The 25,857-nt window shown below is 43.6% G+C and overlaps 1 protein-coding gene across 1 annotated transcript; it reads left to right on the plus strand.

The window, feature by feature from the left end:
- The first annotated feature begins 6,933 nt into the window (after positions 1–6,933).
- On the plus strand, positions 6,934–25,017 carry HSDL2 (hydroxysteroid dehydrogenase like 2). The gene is made up of 11 exons (XM_033084992.2): positions 6,934–7,000; positions 9,702–9,865; positions 10,282–10,380; positions 10,520–10,634; positions 15,549–15,652; positions 17,475–17,573; positions 20,657–20,851; positions 21,351–21,422; positions 23,418–23,579; positions 24,156–24,284; positions 24,739–25,017. The coding sequence occupies exons 1-11, from the start codon at positions 6,984–6,986 to the stop codon at positions 24,849–24,851; spliced, it is 1,269 nt and encodes a 422-aa protein (XP_032940883.1). The 5' UTR covers positions 6,934–6,983; the 3' UTR covers positions 24,852–25,017.
- The last annotated feature ends 840 nt before the right edge of the window (positions 25,018–25,857 follow it).

The raw sequence follows: 25,857 nt of genomic DNA on the forward strand, positions 1-25,857 counted from the left end.
GCTTCTCTCACCCTATGCCAATTTTGACCATGCTTTAAGCAGAAAAAGGTCTCGGTGCACTTAGGCGAGTTTAGCCCTGCCCGACCCTGGCCGGGTAGCAGAGCAGGTTTGTCAGCGCCCGGGCGCCGCGGGGTGTCCAAGCCAAGCCCCGCTCCGTGTGCTGCCTACTCCCTCTGCTGGCATCGCCTGCTCCCAGCTCCGGCGGAGGACAGGCAAGAGGAGACGACAAAACAGAGCCTTGCGCACGAGGGTCACATTTCCTTCGCAGTACTGTGAGCCATCAGTCCTGCTCACTAGTGTCAGCAGCGTGTCTCTCTTATGCGCGTCTTGGAGCTGCCCTCCTCATTTATCATGCCTCAAAAAACCTCTACCTTTCTCTCCAGTTACTCACAGTAGCAAAGCATTCACAGTTTTTTTAGTCACTTCATTTTTATGGGCTCGAGATCTGTGAAGTGAGCAATAGAGTGAAAAGAAACACACTTTTGACCTCATGTAGAAATCCTCTGCAGAAGGCAAATTTCTTCTACAGCATCCATTGTAGGTCTTGTTCTAACAGTGCACAGCCGACTTTTTCAATAGTTCAAGATCATCAGCCTTTTTAAGTAACATCTGATAGGGGTGGTCAATTCATACAAGCTTTGTGAAACGCATACAGGACAGAAAAATACTGATTGTCTCCCAATCAGAAGAAAAGTTAATGCTGATTTCAGCTCTAACAGTACACTGGAAATATACTGTGCATTCCCTCATCATGGGATAAGAACTCATGTCTCCTTAGATGTCAGGATTGTGATCAGGTAATTTAAAGATGAGAAAACATAAGAAATAAAGTTCTGTTAGGTTAATGTCTCACAGTGACAGAGGACAGTTTGCAGTCAGAAAAAAAATAAGTGAAAATTGAAAAAACTGTTCTTGAAACACCAGAGTTTTGGGATATAATTGCTCTTTCAAGCCTTACAGCAAGTTATTTTAAAAAGCCATGTTTGCTGTAGGGTATTATAATGAACCTGAGTTGTGACTATCGTAGCAATTACAAAATCTGTTGATCTTATACTGCATCAGCAAAAAATGATAACTGGTGTTTTAAAACAGCATTGCAGTTACATAAGAAATACCAGTATTCTGCTGGTGTTCAAAATTTAACTATAGCAGCATCTTTTTCCAGACAAAATATTATAATCATATCAGATGTAATACTAGAATTTCCTGGCATAAAAGCCATGAAGGGCTTAACTTATCTAAAACTAAGTAGTAGAATCATCAGAAAATTAAAAGGATCTGGATATAGGCTGTGCACAGGAAACAGTAATATCCCTAGAGTAAGATTTTTGTGTGCTTTAGAAATTCTGTTTTGGATTATACTTCATAGTTTTATCGACATGGTAAAAATGCTAAATCGGAATCTATGATTATATATCATACACTTCCAATATCTGAATTTAACGAAGTTTTTCCATATATCTGTATCTATCTACATTTCACAATATTGAAACATTTGCTGTAAAGGAAGACACTGATTAATTGAAGTAGAATTTACATTTCAGTCCATCTGTAAAGACATTTCTGAGGACTTTTAATTCTGAGGATTACAATTATTAACTTAATGGATAACTACTTCTTTTTTTCATTATTAATCTCTTCTGACTCCATTTTGAAGCATGTCATGGAAGGTTTGAAGATGTTTCGAATAGTGATACTTGTGGAAATCACACTTAAAAAGAAGTGTAGCAATTTAACATTACGAAAGTTCTGACATTGCCTCCTGTCCAACATTACTTAACCAGTAAATAGGTTTTCTGGAACAAGAAAACACTTTGTAAGAGAAGCAAATTACATCATATGTTGTATCCTGTTACTAAATGGAATTATTAGATTATGACTGATTTAACTAAGAAAAGACCATGTGACTCCAATCGCTCAGGGAATATGAAGCAAATCAGGTTATTTTCCTACCAAGTACTCCTGGTAAAAGCAGTGCACATTTAGGAAAGACTGCTCAGACATGTGCAGAGCACAAGTCCAACACATTGATTGGATTCTTTCTGAAGATACACTGGCTGCTAAAATGTCAGTACCTGGTTAATAAAAGCAGTGTAACCTTTGGCACTCTTCCTGTTCACAGACATAGGAGTACAGAAAAATCCAAGCAGTTCTTGCCTGCACTTTCCCTTGAGCCGCCCAATGCCGAAAGCTCCTCCAATCCCAGATCACAAAGCGAGAAGCCGCTCTACTCCCCCGTCAGCAGAGGCTTTTATGGGCCCCGGCCCCTGCGTCCCTTGACAAAGGTCTTTGTCCCTCACCTGTGAACATTTTCACAAAGTCAGCACTCGACATGCTCATAACCACATCAGCTGCCACTGGAGGCTTTCCGAAGCCAGCACTCCCACCCTTGGTCTTCAGGTCGATGAACCAAGTGCCTCCACCATCACCTGGACAGAGTGAAGTGAGGTGAGAAGGCAGCAAAGAGCGCTGTGCCCCCTCTCTGCTGCTCCTCTGCAGCCTTGTGTGTCTGCAGTGGCGCCGTGGCACCACGCTGGCAGAGTCTGCAAGGAGTCACCTCTTGTCCCCTGTGACACCCCGAGCACCAAGAGCTGAGGCCAGAGCCAGAAGAGCCCCGAGGCTGTGCTTGGCTCACTGAGCTGCTGGCAGCTGGAACTTCTCCCTTGGCCCACTCCAGCCCTGTCTGTGCCCACCCCAGCCCTGTCAGAGGCCACCCCAGCCCTCTCTGTGTCCACCCCAGCACCGTCTGTGCCCACTCCAGCCCTGTCTGTGCCCACTCCAGCCCTGGACCACTCCAGCCCTGTCTGTGCCCACCACAGCCCTGTCAGAGGCCACCCCAGCCCTGTCTGTGTCCACTCCACCCTGTCTGTGCTCATTCCAGCCCTGTCTGTGCCCACGCCAGCCGTGTCTGTGCCCATTCCAGCCCTCTCTGTGCCCACCCCAGTTCTGTCTGTGCCCACCCCAGCCCTGTCTGTGCTCACCCCAGCCTGTCTGTGCCCACTTCAGCCCTCTCTGTGCCTACTCCAGCCCTGTCTGTGCCCACCCCAGCCCTGGACCACTCCAGTTCTGTCTGTGCCCGCTCCAGCCCTGTCTGTGCTCACCCCAGTCCTGTCTGTGCCCACTCCAGCCTTGTCTGTGGCCACACCAGCCCTGTGCGGGGACAGGGACAGAGGCTCCATATCCAGCACGAGGGGCAGCAGCTCCTGGTCCCTGCTCGAGCAGGCCTGGAGCAGGAGCAGCACACAGAATGGGAGAGAAGCTGCCCTGCTTTGGGACCAGCTTCCAGAGTGTTTCTGTTTGAAAATACCCAGTACCTTTTGCTAGGCTGGGCTGCACAAGGGGCTTACCAGACAGCTCAAACTGAAAGACACCCTAGGTACTTCTCACATACTCTTCAGTCATTTCCCCTTGAATAACTCGGAATGTCTCTGCAACAGGACCCGATGGCTTGGCTCTCTCGGCTCCTTCCTGCTGGGATCCTCTTAATTTCTCCTCCTCTTTGAATTCTTGGGCAGCACCTCCAATAAATTAATTCTTCTCCTTCTAACTTGTAAATCAATTTGCTGCTTTTGTTGCCAACTTTCTGAACCCTCTAAACAAGGAAAAAGGGTTTAGAAAGGAGTTATTGTTTATTCTGCCTGAGATGCAAGGGAGATTTTCCACAAATCAAGCTGACCAAGGATTAAAACGTGAGAGAATTCACACATGGAAATCTACATAACCTGCCTATCTATTACAGTTACCCTCTGTCTACTGCATAGTTACTTAACTTGTGCAATCTTATACAATACGTGTCACTGCATCTTCATAGATAGGCCTCTTCGGGGGTCTCTAGTGGTCCCTGGTGGTCGTTTGGGGAGAGGTCCCCTACTCAGTTTACAGTTCTGTTCAGGATGTGCAGAACCTCAGACTGAGCGTCAAAGAAGATGTCATCTTCTCAGACAATTGCCAGGCAGGTCATAAAATACAAAAGCTTTCCAAAACATTGAGCAACATCTGCTTAACCCACTTGATAGCATCTTTTTACATTTAAATGAAGGGTTAGAGGGGAGAATGATACCATCAACTTCCATCTGGATCAGAGATCAAAGGAAGGGACAGGGACAGCAAATTCTGCTTCAAGACTCAGAGCTTAAAGATCCAGAGAATTCTACTTAAAATACAGAGAATACTGTTAAAACACATCAACTTGATTAGCATTTTACCACAACAAACACATACATTTAACAATAAAAGAATGTTTTTGCAAATTACAAAGCCAATCAAGTTGAACAGCCCCTTAAAATGCTGTTCAAAGTCTCTTAGGGGTCTTCAGTATCAAAATATACTTTGGTCTGTTCTGTTAGTCCCTACAAAATAACCTTCACTGGGAGTCCAGGGAACCAACACCATCTGTCCCTGGTAGAATGGTCCTAGTGTGACTGTTCAAGGAGTATTTCCAACAGAAAGGAATACTTCCAAGTTTGCCTCCTCTGCCCTGGCCTTATCCCTATTTTGATACTCCTGTAAAATCAATTCAGCATTCTTCGTTGCCTTTCAACTTGACATACAAAAATTCCGAAAAAGCAAAAGCAATGCTTTTCCAAAAAAAACCCCAGAACATTTCTGCATTTCATCTAAGAGACTGTAGATCATGCAAATTTCATCTATGGTGCAAGACAGACTGGTTATGATATAATTTAGTAAGACTGGTCATATGACTTTCCTGCTATTTACGATTTGATGTCTTTTTCCAGCAATATTTACCTGTGACCTTTGCTATAAAAAAGGATTCTTCAAAATAAAGTACTGATTATAAACCATGAATGTTTCAAAGTAGTAGGTTACATTATTTCACTAGCTTTAAGCACAGAGGCTCTGCAGCCACTTCCACAAATCTCACCCTCCAAAAGAGAAAAAGGTTTTAGGCAAATAGCTTGAACAGAATCTAAATTCTTGAGAGAAGAACCAAACCAATCCACTTGAAATCCAGAGGGCATTCATTACCACCAGAATTGATCAACTTGTATATACACTGTTTTCCTTTTCCTATATTACCTATTTCTGTATTCATATGGAGATATATTCATTACAAGAAGAAGAAAAGGCTTGAAGTGGGGCAGCAAAGTGTGTTGGGACTGCCCCATGGAGGACACATGGTGTTTTCAGAGCCGATCGCTGGCCTCAAAGACCATCTCAGTGTCTCCAGGACACTCTGGGCCCAGCTGACAGGGCTCACTGGGACCTTGCTCGCCACCTCCTTCCCGAGGCTGCGTTTCCCTGAGCCCTCCATGGGGAGCAGCCAGCCCAGCCCAGCTGAGCGCAGAGCAGTGGAGGCAGCGGGCAGCCTCGCGCAACTGGAAAGGACCATGGGCACAATACCAACATTAAAGGAGCAGTTCCTGGGAGAGAAGGGCGCTCCACGTTCTCCTGCAAGCAGCTGCGGGGTCAGGAGCTAGCTCCAGGTGGATGCTGCATTTGGGAGAGTAGAGGGCTTGCCCTCCCCATTGCCTCCAGGACCGTGGGGTTTCTGCAGTGTAGAGAGCAGAGCACTGGTCTGGGCATGCAGCTATGGCAGTCATGCCGTGCCTTGGTCATTTGGGCTGAGTAGCTGCAGGGAGAATGAAGGAAAAGCATGCCTGAAGATCTTAGCAAAGCACTATCACTTCCATCTGTGTGGGATGTCAGCCCTGGGAAAGCAGGTGGTATGGAAGACGTTAAGAGTTACAAAGAGCTCAGACAGCCCTTGGCCCCTTCAGCCTGCACATGCCTCAATCATGCAGAAGTCTGCAGCCCTGTGACACTGTGAACTGCAGTGAGGTGAACCAACAGCCAGCACTATATTGATACACGGACTAGTCCATCCGCTCAGGGCTCACTTTGATTTTTGCTGAAGTCAGTAAAACCATCTGTCTCAATTCCTCCAGCAGGTTCAGATCTACCAGGTGATTTCCACTTATGCCATCAGCTCCTGGGGAAACCTGAAGCTTCTCAGGGTGCTGCACAGATTCTCCGTGAGAGCTGAAAGGGGTAAAGACAAGCCAAAGGTGGAACCTGGTGGAATATTTTCTAACCACAGTAACAGGTGATCAGCATGGCAAGGATGGGAGGAGGTCAGAGTCTTCCTTAGGCAGCAGAGGGAGGATGAAGAAAAGTTACGTGTGCAGGGCATGGAGGCAAAGGCTGACCTCGCAGTTATTGTGAAATAAGAGAGGTACTAGGAGAAAGGATGAAGAAGACAATAGGTGTGGCTAAGTGAACAAGGACAGAGGATTCTGCTGCTTTCTAATAAACAGGGAATCACAGAATCATTAGAGTTGGAAAGGACCTTTGGAGATGTCTACTTCAACCATTCTGTCAAGGCATGGTGACCTAGAGCAGATGACACAGCCTCCATTGACAGCCTGTTCCAGTGGTCTGCCACCCTCTACATAAAAAAATTATTCATCATGTTTCAGTGTAATTATTGTGGTTTAGTTTATGGCCACTGCTCCATGTTTTGTCTCTGGGCACCACGGTCTTGGCATCCACCTCAGAGATATTTATATGCATTAAGGAGATCTCCTCTTAGTCATCTCTGGACTGAACAAGCCCAACTCCTGCAGTCTGCCCTCAGAAGATAAATACTCCGGGCCCCAAATCACTTTTGTGCTTCCCAACTTGACTGACTCCAATAGCTCCTTGTCTCTTTTGTCCTTAGGAGCCCTGAACTGGACACAACACTGCAGAAAATGAGATGGAGGCAAAGCTCCAGTGATTTGAGTACAGCTGGCAAGAGACCAAAGCAAAATTTCACACACACGGCGGAGAAGGAAAGGATGCGGAAAGCCATCCAGTTCCACCCTTCATCCCGCGTAGGCCTGCTTCCAGCCTCAGATTAGCGCGCATCCCCGACCCGCCAGCCGGCCCCGGCCCGGGCCCCGGCCCTGCCCCGCCCCGAGCGGCCGCGGCGGCTGCGCAGCGGAGCGGCCCCGGCCTGCCCCGGCCCGGCCGCCCCCGCCGCCATGCTGCCCAACACCGGGTAAGGTGTCCCTGCCGCGCCGGGACCGCGCCCGGGGGCTTCCCTGACACCGCTGAGCGCTGCCGCCCTGCGGGGCCTGCGGCACTCGCAGCCGGCCGAGGGCGGGGGGCTGTAGCGGAGGACACGCGTGTCCCTGCGGGGCCGGGCCGGCCGAGGGGCCCCGGGCAGCGCCGGAGCCTCGGGACGAGCGTTCGGGTCGTACAGGGGACTTGAACGGGGCCTTTTGCAAGGAGGAGTTCGGTGTAAATTAGGCACTGTATCGGTAATTTCATGTGGAACATTTATATGAAATAATAACTGTTGGTGTTATTATTACTATTACTATTATTATTATTATTATTACTATTGTTGCCGTTATTGCTATTTTTGTTGTTATTGTTGTGTACTGTTATAGTCGTCTACTACTGTCTTACCTGGCAGTCACATTTTCTTCCTGTATAGGATCTTAATTTAGAGGTGTTTTCTGCCTTTTGGCATTTCAGAGGCCAACAGTGCTAACAGCGTGGAAGATAAGTTATTATTTGTTCCTGTGTGTTATAAACAGGATTATTATATCCTAACATCTGTGTCCCTTTTAATACCGAAGGTCTTTATTGGCAGTCAGCTGTGGTGGGGAAGGAACCAACCTTAATGTTTTCCAAGATTGTAGGTCACAGATGTGAATTTGATGTTTTCTGTGTTATTAGCAGAATTCAATTCTGATGGAAGTGATGCAGATGTGATCTGCACAATACAGGCCATAAGGAATTTTAGCCAGGCAGATATGCTTTGTAAACTTTAAACTATTAGGCTGCTAAGTGAATTAAGAAATAAATCCTTAGTCTTGCAAATATGATTAACTAACCACCACCCTCTGAGCCTGACCAACCAACCAGTTTTTTTACCTGTCAGGTTGCACATGTATCCAGATCATACCATCATGTCTTAAATATGAAGCAAAAATAGTATGGCAGTGTTGAAAGACTTGCATTCACCCACTCCACTGAGCAAAGGGCAAAGGGCCTGCTTTTCCTACCAGTGTAGGAGGAGAATGGGAGCTTTTGATGCCCTTCACAAGATTCTGCTGCAGGTGAATTTTGGTTTTCCTCGCACAACCCCAATAATTTTGCCCTAGTAATGTTTCTGATTCCTTCTTTGTGTCCTTGCTTTGCACCCACTCCCTGGATGACTTTGCTTGGGAGATGAGTCACAAGTTCCCTGCATAGCCCTGCTAGTCTCCTGATACACCTTCTTGTCTTCCTGAGTAGACCACTCCAGCCCCAGGCGGGGCTTAAAGCCCCATCAGCTTTTTTTTGCTCTTTTTTTCTCCAGAGCTGCTTCCCGCTGGACCCCATTTACCTTTTCCATGACTAAGGTGAATTGTGCTGACCTCATACTTGTTGGTTGAAGGTAGATGCTAGATTCTGGCCTTACTTCCTGAGTTTTACACTTTGTTGTATTTCAGAGTTGAACTTTCCTCACTGTGCATGTGACTGAACTCATGGCAGTAGTTTTTTGTGGTTCACTGTTCTGTTTATTTTTCTTCCTGTGCCTAAGACTCTTAATGTTTTGCAGATAAAAGGTGTTTGAAATGGCACCTTCAGGACATGGTTGACTTTCTGAGATCCTGTAGATGCCTAGCCTTGCCTCTTCAGGCAAGAGGCATCCCCCCCTTTCTGCCCCATTCCAATTTTGTCCCTTTTGAAAGCAAACATTCTCCTAGAGAGCATTTAAGAGATAGATGTGCTCAGATTAGAGGGGGAAAAAACACATCTGAAAACAGAGGGGGAGAAGCAATCCTAAGTTTGGCCCAGTCTGTGAAAACTGATGGAAGCTGTCAATGTAAGCTTTTGTAACATTTGTGATATGGTGTTTGTGATGCAAGCAAAAAGTGAGGTTCATTCGTATGAATTCTTCAACTGAAGTTAAAAACCTGAACCTTCTGAGTTTTGCTACAGTGTTACATAAAGCAACAAGAGCTTTATGGGGAACAATGAAACACGCATTCCTTTATATGGAAAACCTGTAAAAGGCTTTATCATTGAATATGTTTGTGGAGTTGATATTTCTCTTTTCAAAAATTCAGTGATACTGTGTTAACCAGACATCCTTCTAAGGCTTTAAAACTTGTTAGTTTCTCTAAGTTAATTGGACCCATTTATTTGGAGGACCCATTGTACTACACACAGTTACTGGGAAGCTGTTGAGTGTAGAAGATTTAAGAGGAAAAATTGCCATTTCCGAAAATAAAGCTTTTGACGTTTGTGGCATTGTGGTTCTAGACTTGGTACTTTATACCACATTGAGACATCAGTTTTTTGTATTCATAGCACTGTGATTAATAGATTACAGAGATCTGTGTAGGTGTGTTGTCTTGTTGGAAACTGGCATTTTGTTTTTACAAATTACTCCTTTTTGTTGTTGTAGAACATAGCAACTCTGTTGTAAAACAGTGTGTTGGATCTTTTTACAGAAAGGGAGGAATGTAACTGGGTGGCCTGTGTAACCTTCTTTAAAGTGCAAAGTTCGATGTGGTCTTACATCAGTGATGCTTTCTGTAGCAGTAGCCATCCCTTTTGGGTTCTCCAGGCTGTTTTCTTAGTAAAAGGATGAAGGCATTTTTCTGGTTGGGAGACTGTGCTAATTGCATTTGCCCTTCAAGTCTGATAAAAGTCAAATGATTGACTGCTTTATTCTCATCCACCTCCCCCTTCACCTTTAGGAAATTGGCAGGATGCACTCTCTTCATCACAGGCGCAAGCCGGGGCATTGGCAAGGCCATTGCTTTGAAAGCTGCCAAGGATGGTGCCAATATTGTGATAGCTGCCAAGACAGCTGAGCCCCATCCTACTCTTCCAGGGACTATCTACACTGCTGCAGAAGAAAGTAAGTTGTAACAAATGAAGGTGCTGGGCTGGGTGTATACTCTTGCTTAAGTACTGTACCTAAGTGGAACAATGCATGGACTCTTAGTTCCAGGTCACCTTTGCTAAAATAAGCTTAGTTCTTCTTTTCTCTCCCAAAAATGCTGTAATGTTACTGTAATGAAGATGGATGTGTGTATATAAATGTAAAAATGCTATGCTACTTGAAAATGTATGAAATAGACATTTGCAGTGTTAAGATTTGGTTTTGGCCTCCCTGTTCCTCATACAATGAGTTAAAAGGTCACAATTTGAGTGTGTGATTTTCAGTGCCATCTTGAAGCATGTAGTTGCCTGAGAGATTCTCAGAAGGTTCATATTAGTTGTCCCATCTGCGAGCAAGTTTCTAAATGTTTGTTTAATTTTTTAATTGTGCAGTTGAAGCAGCTGGAGGAAAGGCTTTGCCATGCATTGTTAATGTGAGGGAAGAACAACAAATCGTCAATGCTGTGGAGAAAGCTGTGAAGACTTTTGGAGGTAAGTTAAGGCATGGGAGAAGGCAGGCATTAACAGGCAGATTGTTCAAACAAAAAGAAAAAAACTGCCTTCCTTACTCATGTTGGTTTTTTTTTTTTTTCATTAAATGCTAATATGAAATGGCTTACTTTAAAACCAGGGATTGATATTTTGGTGAATAATGCAAGCGCCATCTCTTTGACGGGCACTCTGGAAACAGCAACGAAGAAGGTCAATCTTATGATGGATGTCAATGTACGAGGAACCTATCTTACGTAAGTGCTGAGAGAAGGAAGCAAAACAATTGTAACAGAATGTATGTTGTTATTGCAGTTTTTCTGAGAAATTCTTTAGCTGTCATCTTGCTGCCCTAGAATTTGAGTGCAGATATTCTGCATGTGCTCACAGGATATTGCTCAGTTATTGGTCAACTCATTAAAATTAATATTTCCAAGAATTATTTGCAAGTTGGAGTAAACAGAAACCTTATTACTGTAGTCATTAAATGTTCACAAGCTCCTCCATGCATATAGGAAGAAAAAAGTAATTTGTTTCAAATGAAGCTTCAGCTTGGCTTTGTTAAATACCAATGCTCTTTCATTTCAAGCAAAATGTCTAAATTTTTGCATACATTAAGTCAGTATCTTATGTCAGTTTTATTCTCATAAGCTTCTTTCTCATGTTTCGAAACATTGTATACCTCACCATACTTAAAAGAGAAATGTTAAAGGTGTAACCTGTTCTCCACCTACTTTCTGCTTACTGATTCTATTATTTATTTAAATGAACATACCAAGATTTGATTTCACAATTCCCAGGGTATTTATTCTGCACATATTTGGAAGTGGATTTAGAAGATTGAATCATCATTATATTTACAGGATGTCATTTCAAGCACTGTCTTAAAATGAAGACTTTGATTTTCCCAAGGTTTATTAAAAAAACCCCGTAGGTAGGATGATGGAGATTCTCTAAATTCAGATGTTCTTTAGTGTGATCGGAGAGTTTTGTATCAAAGTATTACCACAGAATTACAGAATACTTTGGGTTAGAAGGTGCCTTTAAAGGTCATCTAGTCCAGTCCTCCAATCTAGAATAGATTGATTGTCATTCTCCTTTGTGCAGGTCAGTCTGGTTGCCAGCTCTTTAGAAATTGATGAATGGATTCAACTGTATTGCTGTGGCAGGTTCAGTCTTCTCCTCCCTGTCCAATAGCAGCAGTGATTTTCTTGATGGTACACGTAGCAATTCTAAATTAATGGGGAATTCTTAAAGTGTGTTTTTGGTCCTATTGTGCCTTGAAAAGATTAAAAATCAGGTTCTGTTTGCTGCAGGTGGAAGAGCATAAGAAAAATCAGTGCTGCTCAAGGGAATGGTCTTTGTCATTGCTTTTGTAATTCTCAGTTGAGAAAACCTAGTGAAGCATTTTTACCCTTTTCCTTGCTTTGTATGTTGATTCTGATTGTAATTTGTAGAGATCTACTTTCAGTTTAATATTCAGAAAATTACAGTAGCTTAAAAAAAAAATAAGGATTTTCTGCCTGTGTAGAGGCGGTTAGGGAAGATGCCCCATCTTACAGAGTATATCTGTTGACATAGAATCATGGAATTGTTAAATCATGGAATGGTTTGGGCTGGATGAAAGCTTAAAACATTGTCTGCTTCCAAGCTACCACCATGAGCAGAGACATCTCCCACAGACCAAGTTGCTCAGAGCCCATCTTACCTGGCCTTGAACACTTCAATGGGTGGGAAATCTACAATTTCTTGGGCATTCTCTTCCAGTGCCTTACCACTCTCAGAGTAAAACATTTCTTCCTAATATCTAATCTTAACCCACCCTCTTTCAATTTAAAGCCATCTCCTCCTTGTTCTCTCACTCCATGCCCTTGTGGAAAGACCCTCCCCACCTTCTTGTAGACCCCTTAGGTACTGGAAAGCTGCAGTAAGGTGACTCCAGAGCTTGCTCTTCTCCAGACAGAATAACTCTCAGCCTGTCCTTGCAGGAGAGCTGTTCCACTCCTCTAATCAACTTGGTGGCCTCCTCTGGAGTTGTCTCAAAAGTCCAGGTTCCTTTGGGGACCCTAGAGCTGGATGCAGGGTTCCAGGTGGGGCAGAATTCCCTCCTTCCCCTGTTGCCCACGCTGCTTTGGATGCAGCCCAGGACACGTTTGGCTTTCTGGGCTGGGAGTGCTCATGGCTGGGTCATGTCCAGCCTCTCACCCACAGCACCCCCAGCCTTCCAGCAGGGCTGCTCTGATCTGTTCATCCCCCGGCCTGTGTTGATACTGGGAGTGCCCTGACCCACATGCAGCACCTTGAATGTGGTCATGTTAAACCTCATGAGATTCCTATGGGGCCACTTCTCAAACTTGTCCAGTTCCCTCTGGATGGCATCCTGACCTTCAGGTGTGTCAACAGCCCCACTCAGTTTGGAATCATCTGCAAATTTGCTGAGAATGCATTTGATCCCTTCGTCTGTGTCATTGATGGAGATATGGAATAACACTGGTCCCAATACCGACCTGTTGGAGACACCACTTGTCGCTGATGTCCATCAGGACTCTGAGCCAGTGACCACTACCCTCTGGAAGCCAGTGTCCAAGCAATTCCTTATCCACTGAACAGTCTGCCCATCAAATCTTCTCTCCCCACATTAGATGGAAGGATGTTATAAGGAACCTTTTCTAAATGACACACTAAATGACACTTGTAGTGCTACCCTTGTCTGCTGATGTAGTCCTTCCATCACAGAAAGCCATTTGGTTGATCAGGGAGGACTTGCCGTTGATGAAGACCCTCTGACTATCTCAGATCACCTCCCTGTCCTAGGATCACTTCCTGGTTCTAGGAGGATCTGTTCCATGTTCTTCCCAGGTATGGAGGTGAGGCTGATAGGTTGGTAGCTCCTGGGGTTCTCCTGTCCACCCTTTTTAAACATTGGTACATTTCCCTTTTTCCAGACACCTGGGTCTTCACCTGATTGCACAGTTTTTCAAACATGGAGAGTGGTTTGGCAGCTACATCTACCTATTCCCTCAGGGCTGTGAGATGTATGTCATCAGGCCCCATGGACACGCATATGTTCAGGCTCCTCAGATGATCAGAAACTTGATCCTCACTTCAAGTGGGAAGCACTTTGCTTTCCCAATCCCAATCTCCTCAGTCCTGCTGTCCATCCACTTAAGAGCTGTGCGAAGAGAAATTGCCATTGAAGACTGAGGCAAAAAAAGTTACTGAGTCCCTCAGCCTTGTCATCAGTTGTTACCTGTTTTCCAACCTTGCTTATCCCGGGGTGAGTGTGAGTTTATGCAATTTCTTTTCCTTCCTTTTCTAACTGACAAATCTGTAGAAACCCTTCCTGTTACTCTTTGTATCCCTTATAAAGTTTAGCTCCAGCTTCACTTTGGCTTTTCTCAGCTCTGACGTACACAACAGGTCTGTGCCCATATATTCTTCATAGGATACTTTTCCCTGCTTCCACTGGCTATGTGTTTGTTTCTTGTCCTTTAGTTTGACCAGCAGTTCTTGTACTCATCCATGCCAGTTACCTTTCTTGACGACTTCTTGTGCCATTGGATCACTAGCTCTTGTGCTCTGGAAGGTGTCCTTAAAGATCCGGTTCTGTTCTGCTCCCTTGTTTCTGAGGGCAGCATTCCAAAGATTCCTATTCACTAACTCCTTGAAGAATTGGAATTTTGCTCTTCTGAAGTTCAGGGCCTTGACTTTGCTCTTTGCCTGACGTATTTCCCTCCAAACTGTGAATTCCACCAGTGTGTGATCACCTCAGTCCAGTCTGTCTCCCATTGTGGGGTCCTTGATTAGCTCACTTAGGTTTGTGACAATCAGGTCCAGTATGGCATCCCTCTGGTAGGGTTATTACCTGGATTAAGGAGTTATGCTCCTGGCATTCCAGGAATATCCTAGGTTGCCTACAGCTTGCTCTGCTACTTTTTCCAGCAGACACTGGGGTGGCTGAAGTCTCCCAGGAGGACAAGAGCCTGCAAGTGTGATCCTTCCTGTAGCTGGAGCAAGAAGGTCTCATCAATAGGCAATCCTTGGTCAGGGACCTGTAGTTATACCAGCCACAAGGTTCCCTTTGTTGCCTCAGTCTCTGTTTCTTACCCACAGGCTTTTACCTGCTCACTGTTTTTCTTCTTCAGTTCACAGGTTGTTCTTCAGAGATGGCTCATCACACTCAATCCACTTCTTGGTGTAGAGGGCAACCTCTCCATCTCTCCTTCCTCCCCTGTCCTTTCTGCACAGGCTGTAGCCGTCAGTGGCTGCAGTCAGGTCATGGAATTTATCCCACCATGTTTCAATAAGGGCAGCTAAGTTTCTTGGTTCCTATGCCTTAAGAAATTGAGGCATCTATTATTGAACCTGCCACTGAAAAGCGTGGAGACCCCAGGACAGTTAAGGAGGTGATAAATTATTTACACTTTACTGCTATGGTGATTTTGCTATGGAAGGTGTTGAAGTTGTTCTCTTTGTGCCTGAGAGTATGCATGGAATATGTGAATGGTTGGTCATATATTCCAACATGGTGGAATGTGTGATAATATTTGGTGATGTTTTCACCCTGTGAAGCTTGATTAAAAATTCTCAAGAAGAGGTCAAATATAAACGTGTACCCTAGTGCTAAAAGTGAAGTCAAAAGGCAGTTTCTGTAAAATAGAAGTTCTGATTTATAGAGACATGTAAATTCAAAGTAGAATTCTCTTAGAAGAGAATAGGTCACAGTTTTCTTTGTAATATTTGTGAGAGCATTCTGCTATGCAGTATTATCTCTTCAACATTGTTTTAAAGAAGAAATAAGTATAGGATCAGAAGAGATTATTTTTATGACTAAATGATGCTTTGCACTGTTAATTTTGGTTGTTGCCTTAGAGTGTTTTGTTGCCCTTACCAGAACTATTACAAAGAGATTATGGCTTCTGAGTGTCTGGAAAATTAGCTTTAGTCAAAGCTGATGCACTGGTTGGAGAATGAAGTCCAATTCACAGGAATGAATACTAGGCCTGCTATAAGTGATCTGCAGCAGATATTTTTTTGCTCTTTACCTCAGTTGATAAGAGGCTTTGCCTTGGGCTGTTGTGAAGATACTAGTCTACTAGTATTGTTTTTGCTGTAATTATAGGTGTTTCATAAAATAAGAGGTGACTGATAGGTCTGAATCTATCTTTCAGGTCTAAAGCATGCCTTCCCTACTTGAGGAAGAGTAAGAACCCCCATATCCTGAACCTTAGTCCACCTATGAATCTGAATCCCATGTGGTTCAAAAATCATTGTGGTGAGTAGCAATTAGAGCCTTTGTTGCTATTTTGAGAGAAACGTGTAATACCTCGTGAAGTCTGCAGTAGTGCCAGTGCAGAATGCCAGATTTTGTATCTTTATCACTACGAACAGAATGGCACTAATGGTTCCTCAAAGTATTTTGTAACTGACGTAAAAAATTGTTTTGTGGGAAAATGCAGGGCAAATTCAAGGCATCATACATCCTTTTTTTCCCAGGGTAAGTCTGTGCTTTTCTATGGGAATCATTAGGATTGCGTATTTTCTGCTTCAAATAGAGACTAAAACCCAAAATTTATTTTCTTACTGATTCAGCTTCATGGGTTTTTTACTATGGATAAAGCTCAATGTTGTCTGTTAGTATGTAAATTAATTTGATGTGGAAAAAGAACTCCATGTTATCTTCAAATTAGTATTGCTCATTTTAATATTGTAGAAAAAACTTTCCATTTTGGACACTTGTCATGTTAAACTCCAGCAAGTTCCAGTTCATTCCCCAAGGAAGTTTCTCTTCTCAAAGTAGATAGGTAACTATCTACTTACAGTAGATAAGGATATAGAATTCCTGTCCTCCACTTTTTGAACTATAGGATACTAGTTTGGTCCTTAACAGCTAGTATGCCTTAGGCATTTTAAAAAAAAATTGATCACTCTTGTCAGTGTGCTGTGTATAAAAGCATGACAAAATCACCATGCAACTAGGCTTCAGCTTTATTTTTGGCCAAACATGTGTAGCTTTCATTTTGTTTAGAGTGAAAAGATGACAGACTACAGTTAGTATCTGATGGAGATAGTAGGTAGAAGGGAGAGTTTTGACTCTCAGAAGGTACAGTGATTTCACGAATACAAACTGCACTGAGTATAAGCCGCATCTCTGGGTGTTGGCAAATATTTCGTTTTTTGTCCATAAATAAGCCGCACCTGAATATAAGCCGCTCTGTCGTTCGCAGCGAGGACCCACGTGCAACAAAGTTGCCATATAGTAACAGAACCGCAGCAGGGCGGGGTTTACTGGCTCGGCTCGGGCTGTGCAGGCTCGGCCCGCTCGGGGCTGCTGAAGGGGCCAGGTGGCCCAGCTCAGTGGGGCCGCTCGGCGGGGCCTCTGGGGGCTGGCTGCCGCCTCTGGGGTCGCTCGCCCCGGCCCCGCTCCTGACGCGGCGGCGGCGGGCGAGCACGGAGCACGCCCCGGTCCCAGCGCGGCGGCGGCGGGCAAACGTGGAGCATGTCCCTCTCCCGGCATGGCGGTGGCGGGTGAGCGTGGAGCACACCCCACTCCCGCCGCGGCGGGCAAGCGCGGAGAGCCCCCTGCTCCCGCCGCGGCAGCGGAGAGCGGGGGCGGAGCCCCCCGCTTCCTCCCTGAGCCGTGGGGATGTCAGCACAGAGCCCCCTGCCTCTCCCCAGCCTGAAGTAGGGAACTCCCCTGCCTCCCTCCCTCCCCCCACGCTGCCAGCACTGAGCTGGCCCCACCCGCTGCACAACACAGTATCCAATTTGTAACAATTGCGAAATCCTGGGTTTTACTGGCAGGCGCTCGGCTCGGCACCCTGACTGGCACTTCTGGGGTTGTAAATGTCAGAAAATTATTCACATATTAGCCACTCCTGAATATTGGCCGCATTTCTGGTTTGAGAACAAAGTCTAAGTCAAAATGGTGCGGCTTGTATTTGTGAAATTACTGTACTCATTTTTCTGAAAGCCCTGAATTTTCCATGTGAACCAATTACCTGTTTTGTTTTCCTTTCATAATTAAAATCAGATTTAAATTTAAATTAAAATTTAAATAGAGTTTAAACCTCTTTTTACCCCACTTCTCATCTTAGCTTATACCATTTCTAAATATGGGATGTCCATGTGTGTCTTGGGAATGGCAGAAGAATTTAGAGGAGAAGTTGCTGTCAATGCTTTATGGCCTAAAACAGGTATTTTTTTTTTTTGTATATTGCTGAAATACTGACTTTCTGTACTTTGTTTGCTAAAGCTTGTTTTATTTGACACTGAATATACTTAAGGCCTCTCTGGAAATGGTTAAAGTGACTGAGCAGTTCTTTTATGTATTATTTTGTCCTCCTGCGTGGGTTCTGGTTTTCATTGCTAGTTTTCACTAGACTATTGCCAATTTGATGTAAACTCGTCTTCAGTTTGAAACCACACAGTTGGTTGAAGAGTGTGTGTCAGTTTGGCTTGCCTATGCTTTTTCTGATGTACCCAGTGTTTTGGTTTGGACAGAATCACAAAAATAATTGTGTGCTTTAATGAGTAGGTATTGAACATCTGTGTGTGTAGTATTATTTAGAATTCCTTGCTAGTTAAACTGCGAGAGCTTACTGACAAGATAGATACTTCTGTACATGTGGAAATTTTTCCCAGAAATTTTGGCACAGTGCAATTCTGTGAAGAGTTTTTCACAGAACCATCTGATTGCAAATTACAAGAAATAAAAGAGCTCTCTGGGAGAAAAATAGCTCAATGCTTCTGTGTTGTATTAGCTTCAATTTCCTTTGTGTGGGTCAGTGAGGATAAAGACTTCTGTTTGAGGCTTGGCCAGCTGTTTGCCATGGAGGCCGGTCTCTTTTCCCCAAGTGTATCTATAGGCAGAAATGGTACTGGGTATTAAAATCAATACCAGAGGGGGTAATCCTGCCCTTTAGTGATGTAAGCTCAGCCATTGTGTTAGAAAACATTAAAACAGTGTTTATTTCCTTAAGGAGTGCAAGGAAGGAAGAAGGAAGAGGAGATAAAAGTATGAACCAAGATCCTCTTCTGAGGATGATGCTCCAGTTTTTAGAAGTGTTAGTATGCAGACACTTTTCAATATTTTCTTCCTAGGAATTCCAGGCACCTTTTAACCTTTAGTGGGAACTAGAGCTCTCTGATCTATTTTCTCTAAAGTGAGAAACGTGAGAAAAACTTAACTATTTCAGACAAAATCACCCAAATCTCCCAAGTTGAATATAGTAGGTGGTCAACAGTTACAATTGGCTTTTTCATTCTGGTCTGGATGCTTGCATCTTAAATTGCATCTTTCAATAATGGATGCTTCATAATTCTTCTCACTCTGTGAGTTCTACCCACAGAAATATTTTGGGATTGACTTTTAAAATTATAATTATATTGTTCATGATAATTATATAATCGCAAAACGTGTACTATTTTGAAGACAATAAGGTTTTCATCTGTGGCATACTGAATGCAGCTGCATACATAACTTAAGAATGTGGATTGCCTTGTGTGGAGTCAAAGTTCACCTTTCAGGTTTCAAATGTGTTTTATTGTTTTATTTCTGAGGCAGTTAAAAGAAATGTGCACTTGTTTCCACATACTTGCTTCTTGAGTGCCCCAAGAAAACCTCAAAAATTTTCAATGGAGATTTCCCAGTATCTATGTCATCTGGAACAGAACCGTGGAACTTGATTCTTGATCTTAGATCTTGATCTTGATCTTGATCTCCTTAGATCCCACCCTCTATGTCTTTAAAATGGCACTGCTAAATGGGTTTTCTATCTCAGAATCCAGTAGGTGGGAGTAACTTGGTTTCTCATTAACAGAGGTGACCTTTTACCTACCATTGTGTGATTTTTGGCCACTAGCTGATTTAACAGTGTAGATTGCCTATGAGTTAGGGATAGTAAAGGAATTAATCCAGAGTATTTCATTCAGATAGAGACATGGTATGAAACTGCAGATAACCAATTTGACTTACGTCTGTGTCTTTAAGTGCTCATATTCATATGCTGCATAGACACATTATGTGGATCTTCCACAGCTTTCTTATTCTGGATGTGCAGGAAAAAACATACACTGTGGAAATGAGTCAGTGGCTTTACGGGTCCTGTTAAAAGCTAAAGAATTTTTTTCTGCAGAGACCAGTGAGTTATACTAGGTGTTTATTTTGCAACGTGGCTGTTTTCCCCCACCCATCTGAATAATTTGACCTCTTTTTTTTCATGGCCAGGGACAAATGAACCTGTGGGAATTTCTCCACCACTTCCACAATGGAAATTTTTTCAGAGGGGCAGCTAAATTTATAAGCAGAAGTTACATTAAGTCTTACATCAAATACTTGAATACATTATTTATTTCTTATTATTTATTATTTATTTATTTCTAGTTTTGGCTTGTGCTGCAGCACTCCAAGACAGAAATTTGGTTTTTCCTTCTGATCTTCTGGCCTGATACATAGGAAAAGATTTGTGAATCTGTCTCAAAACTCGAGACTAGTGAGGTTTACACAGCAGATGGGAGAAAACTAATGAAGCAGAACATATGAGGGAAAAGCAGTAAGATGGCAAATGTCAAAAAGTGCAACCAGACATGGAATAGGGTGAAAAAAAAATGGAGTGGAGTGGATACCTCAGCCTGGAAGAACAAATCACAAACTTAGATAGCAACGGGCCACAATGTTAGTAGTTCCTCTGGGAGAAACAAAGAAGACTAGTGGAATGGCACAGAAGTAATAGAATTGCTTAATAAAAGAATCAGAAGCCTAGATGTGGATTTTATTCTTATGTCTAACACAGCCTTTCTGTGAAATACTGAACAAGTAATGCGTGGTTTTGTATTTGGTTTCTCATTAACTTAGGACAAACACCTTAGTAGCTCATGGGAGTTATCAAAAGACTAAAATTAAGCATCAAGACTTTCAGTGTGATAATCACCAAAGCTAATTCCTCTTTATAATTGATATGTCATACATTCACTTTGAGAAAAACTGTTGTCTTCTTAGTTTTTCATGTCCTCAACAACTAGTGGAAAACTAGTGGGCTGACAAAAACATAGAGGGATGTGAATGTCATAAAATGGCCCTTTTGAATCTGTGATAGTTTCACTGAATTTTACTGTTGCTTGTAAATAATTATTTGATGGTTGGTAGTATTTTACTTCTTCTGTCTTCTTAGTTTCCTTTTGCCTGAAAGGAAAATAAAGTTTGTTTACTTGAGAAAGAAGTGAGAATTCCATGTCATCAGTGTTAAAGCTTTGTTTTCTTTCCCTCCAAACTTTCTAGCCATACATACAGCTGCTATGGATATGCTGGGAGGAGCCGGAATAGAAAAACAGTGCAGGAAAACGGACATCCTGGCAGATGCTGCATATTGCATTTTGACAAAACCAAAAACTTTCACTGGGAACTTCGTTATTGATGAAGTTCTGCTGAGAGAAGAAGGAGTTAAGGATTTTGATGTTTATGCAATTGCACCAGGTAAAAGAGATCTTTAAAGGTGAGAAGTAAGTTCAAGAATGTGGGAAGGATATTAATACAGTTTTATTTCCTGGGGTTCTTAAATTAGTTTATAAAAAATGTTGCTTTGCCTCAGCTTTGAGAACATGCCTTACTGTAAAGTCCATATGGATCCACCAAGAGTTTAATAATTAAATGCCTATTAAATAGAATTAAGAAATTCTTTAATGAAAAGAAGACCTACTTGCACTATAGATGTATATGTTACTATTTAACAGCTCAGGAGATAGATTTTTATTTTTTTCTTCTCTGATGTTCTTCATTGCAACCTTAGAAGCCTTCAAAGTCAGATTTTAAATGAACTAAACTCTTAAGATGTTATTTCATGCTGTGTTTTTCCTTCAAATTTACTTAAAAACTGAGATACAGTACTACTTAACTGTAGTTTCAGATGAAATGGATTCCTACTGTGCAAATCCAATTTACTTGTATTTATTATTACATTTTTCCTCCCTTGTAGGTCACCCTCTGATGCCTGACTTTTTCTTAGATGTTGAATCTGACACTACATCTACAAAGCAAGAAAGATATGGTAGGAAAAGCACTGTGTGTGCAAGTCCATGTTCCATAATTAATTTCATTTCACAATAATGAATGCCCTCTGTCTTTCTTTTTTTCCCCTATGAATTTGGACTCCACTCTCAAGCATTTTTGTAAAAACCTTTTTCTCATTTGGAGAGTAAGATTTATGGAAGTGACTATGTAGTTAAAATGGGAAAAATACCTCCTGCTTTCACAATGTAAAGTCAGTGCACTACTTTGAAGAATTCTTTTTTTATCATCTGAGTTGTGCTAGTAGGGAGGTCACAGATAAGTGCAAAAAGAAACTGGACTGCAAACTGCATATTTTGCAGGAATATCTCCTTTGTCTTGCTCATTTATACAAAAGAATGTGACATAAAGCCTCCATGGCTTCTTACATGAAATACGCACAATTTACACAATCAAAATAACTCTTGGATTTTTTTTTTTAGAAATGTGTTGCTTTTGCTTTTTCAGAATTTTATGTCAAGTTGAAGGGCAAGTAAGAATGCTGAACTGGTTATACAGGAGTGTCAAAATAGGGATAAGGCCAGGGCAGAGGAGGCAAACTTGGAAGTATTCCTTTTTGTTGGAAATACTCCTTGAGCAGTCACACTAGGACCATTCTGCCAGGGACAGATGGTGTTGGTTCCTTGGGCTCCCAGTGAAGGTTATTTTGTAGAGACTGACAGAACAGACCAAAGTATTTTTTGATACTGAAGACCCCTAAGAGACTTTGAACAGCATTTTAAGGGGCTGTTCAACTTGATTTGCTTTGTAAATTACGAATATTTCCTTTATTGTTAAATGTACATGTTTGTTGTGGCGAAGTAAACCACTGATCAATGCAGTAAATTGATATCCACTCTAGAAGCCTTTGCAGAATAATTTATGAAAATATGCATGTTTTTTGCAAGATAGACAAGACAGAAGTATTTTGGGATGAAAGCGATGGCTGTTAAAGACACTGATTTTTTCTTTTTAATGTTGGCAGGAGTAGTGTAGGGATTATATTAGAAAACTTTTTTGTGAGCATCTGTAATAAACTGTAAACAGTCAGAATTAGAATTTTGCTGGGATTTTATTTTCACTTTTCTTTTGATCTATCAGAAGTTGAAATTTATTGCAGAATTATGTTTAGCAATGTACACCTGTTCAGATCCCTGGTGGAGAAAGCATTCTTCATCAGTGTTAATACTGAAATGGTAAAATAATAATTTTCCCTACTTTGAAGCTTAAATCTTTGCAAATTGAGTTCTCTGTTTATGTTTCTACGTTCAGTTTGAAAGTTGTTAGCAGTTGAAAGAGAAAAGTACAGTAAATTCACGAATACAAGCCGCACTGAGTATAAACCGTATTGCCAGGTGTTGGCAAACATTTTGGTTTTTGTCCATAAATAAGCCGCACCTGAGTATAAGCCGCTCTGTCGTTCGCAGCGAGGACCCGCGTGCAACAAAGTTGCCAAACAGTAACAGAACCGTGGCAGGGCGGGGTTTACTGGCTCAGCTCAGGCCATGAGGGCTTGGGGCTGCTGACAGGGCTGGATGGCCCAGCTTGGTGGGGCCACTCGGTGGGGCCGCTCGGGGCCGGCCGCCGCCACCGCTGGACTCGGTAACTCCAGCCCGGCGCTGCCCCGTGGCAGCAGGGGGGGCACAGAGCCCGCCGGCACCTGCGGTGGCCATGGGAGCCGGGGATGTAGCCTGCCTGCTCCTGCGGCGGTGGCACGCGGGGATGGGAGCCCCCCTGAGCCACGGGACCAAGCAGGAGAGAGCTGCCCCACCTTCCCCTGAGCCACAGGGCCAAGGAGGAGAGAGCCCCTGCCTCCCCCAAGCCGCAGGGCCAGCAGGAGAGAGCAGCCCCGCCTTCCCCACCCCCTGTGCTGCCTGCACAGAGCAGCTCCACCCGCCACACAACAGAGTAACTGAAGAGTTTCCGGGATGGGAGCAAAATTTTGGTCAAAACGGTGCGGCTTGTATTCGTGAAATTACTGTAATGTTTCTCATAGGTGCTGCCCAGGAGGAGAAGAAATTAAGTGGATCCCAGCAGGAAGGAGCCGATGGAGCCAAGCCATCGGGTCCTGTTGCAGAGACATTCCGAGTTATTCAAGGGGCAATGACTGAAGAGTATGTGAGAAGTACCCAGGGTGTCTTTCAGTTTGAGCTGTCTGGTAAGCCCCTTGTGCAGCCCAGCCTAGCAAAAGGTACTGGGTATTTTTCAAACAGAAACACTCTGGAAGCTGGTCCCAAAGCAGAGCAGCTTCTCTCCCATTCTGTGTGCTGCTCCTGCTCCAGGCCTGCTCGAGCAGGGACCAGGAGCTGCTGCCCCTCGTGCTGGATATGGAGCCTCTGTCCCTGTCCCCGCACAGGGCTGGTGTGGCCACAGACAAGGCTGGAGTGGGCACAGACAGGACTGGGGTGAGCACAGACAGGGCTGGAGTAGGCACAGAGAGGGCTGAAGTGGGCACAGACAGGCTGGGGTGGCCCCAGACTGGGCACTCTCAGGGCCAAGGGAGAAGTTCCAGCTGCCAGCAGCTCAGTGAGCCAAGCACAGCCTCGGGGCTCTTCTGGCTCTGGCCTCAGCTCTTGGTTCTCCAGGGGTGTCACAGGGGACAAGAGGTGACTCCTTGCAGACTCTGCCAGCGTGGTGCCACGGCGCCACTGCAGACACACAAGGCTGCAGAGGAGCAGCAGAGAGGGGGCACAGCGCTCTTTGCTGCCTTCTCACCTCACTTCACTCTGTCCAGGTGATGGTGGAGGCACTTGGTTCATCGACCTGAAGACCAAGGGTGGGAGTGCTGGCTTCGGAAAGCCTCCAGTGGCAGCTGATGTGGTTATGAGCATGTCGAGTGCTGACTTTGTGAAAATGTTCACAGGTGAGGGACAAAGACCTTTGTCAAGGGACGCAGGGGCCGGGGCCCATAAAAGCCTCTGCTGACGGGGGAGTAGAGCGGCTTCTCGCTTTGTGATCTGGGATTGGAGGAGCTTTCGGCATTGAGCGGCTCAAGGGAAAGTGCAGGCAAGAACTGCTTGGATTTTTCTGTACTCCTATGTCTGTGAACAGGAAGAGTGCCAAAGGTTACACTGCTTTTATTAACCAGGTACTGACATTTTAGCAGCCAGTGTATCTTCAGAAAGAATCCAATCAATGTGTTGGACTTGTGCTCTGCACATGTCTGAGCAGTGTTTCCTAAATGTGCACTGCTTTTACCAGGAGTACTTGGTAGCAATATAGATGCTAAGGTTTCACTGCAGTGGCATTATGTTTTTCTATGCAAAGGCTTTTTCCAACTCCTTTGACATTCTGATGGTTCTGTTTCTTCTTTTTAGGTAAATTAAAGCCAACTCTGGCCTTCATGTCTGGAAAATTAAGGATTAAAGGAAACATGGCGCTAGCAATAAAGCTGGAGAAGATGCTTTCACAGCTTAATTCTAAACTGTGAGGGGAAACCCATACTAGCACAACAGTGGCCTTTCATATATAACTGCAATGCTGTTTTTAATTTTTAGTCCTTGATTTTCTGATGCAGTGTAAGAAATATTGAAAAAATGTGAGATTTTTACAGAAGAAATAGAAGGTCCACGATTAAACTAACTCCTTCTCAAGAATATACTGAAGTTCCAAGCGTTTTCTTTATTTCTGCTCCTCTGGATCGATGTAGGAGTTTTTCCCCACGTAGTTGATTGTGCACATATCCCGTAGAAAGGGTGGGTAGAGCAAATGTCGCCCTGCAGATCCATGCTGGGAGTGTTATGCCTAATTTACTAATCTGTCTTAGAAGTAATACAGTCAGTTTAACAGAGCTTTAGTTACACCTGGTAAGTTAATATATAAAAAGTTGATATATAAAATTTTTATTTCCTTTCACGAGTTTATTATCTACACATGTTCTCGTACTTCTGTATTGCATTGAGTTAGGCTGCACAGCCATACTGAGTGGTAAGCAGGTTTTCCTCTTATGCAAAGGTACACTCGGACACATGCATGCTCATGTGCTCTCTCTCTTCCCCTATCCCCCTACATTCCTGCAGCCAGTCATTTCCCCTTTCTTCCATTTGGCTGGTAAAGATTTAAACTCACTGGCAAAATGATGCGTGCCTGCACTTTGTAAGTGTCCAAGTGTATGCATGGGCTGCTGCTTCATGTGACAGCATCTGCAAAGCCAGATAGACCAACCTTTTAAAATGGCCAAAAAACTGCCCAGAATCTGGATCATTTGCTCTTCTGAGCAAGCTGAGATGGTTGCAAGACTTAGGATTTATTTCTTAATTAACTTAGAAGTCCAGAAGTTTACAACTTGTTAAAGCCTGTGCTTGTTTAAAATTGCTTATGACCTTCGTTGAGAAGGTCACATCTGTATTGTTTCATCGCAGTTCACAGAATCACAGAATGGGTCAGTTTAGAAGGGACCACACTGGGTCATCTGATCCAACCTCCCTGCTCAAGCA

This window comes from Catharus ustulatus, chromosome Z, assembly GCF_009819885.2.
Source record: "Catharus ustulatus isolate bCatUst1 chromosome Z, bCatUst1.pri.v2, whole genome shotgun sequence".
Taxonomy (NCBI): domain Eukaryota; kingdom Metazoa; phylum Chordata; class Aves; order Passeriformes; family Turdidae; genus Catharus; species Catharus ustulatus.

Excerpts from the sequence above, each read along its gene's own strand:
- HSDL2 (XM_033084992.2), top strand. Across the intron at positions 10,381-10,519 it reads AGCTGTGAAGACTTTTGGAG|GGATTGATATTTTGGTGAAT; the intron begins GTAAGTTAAGGC and ends CTTTAAAACCAG. Across the intron at positions 24,285-24,738 it reads CTTTGTGAAAATGTTCACAG|GTAAATTAAAGCCAACTCTG; the intron begins GTGAGGGACAAA and ends TCTTCTTTTTAG.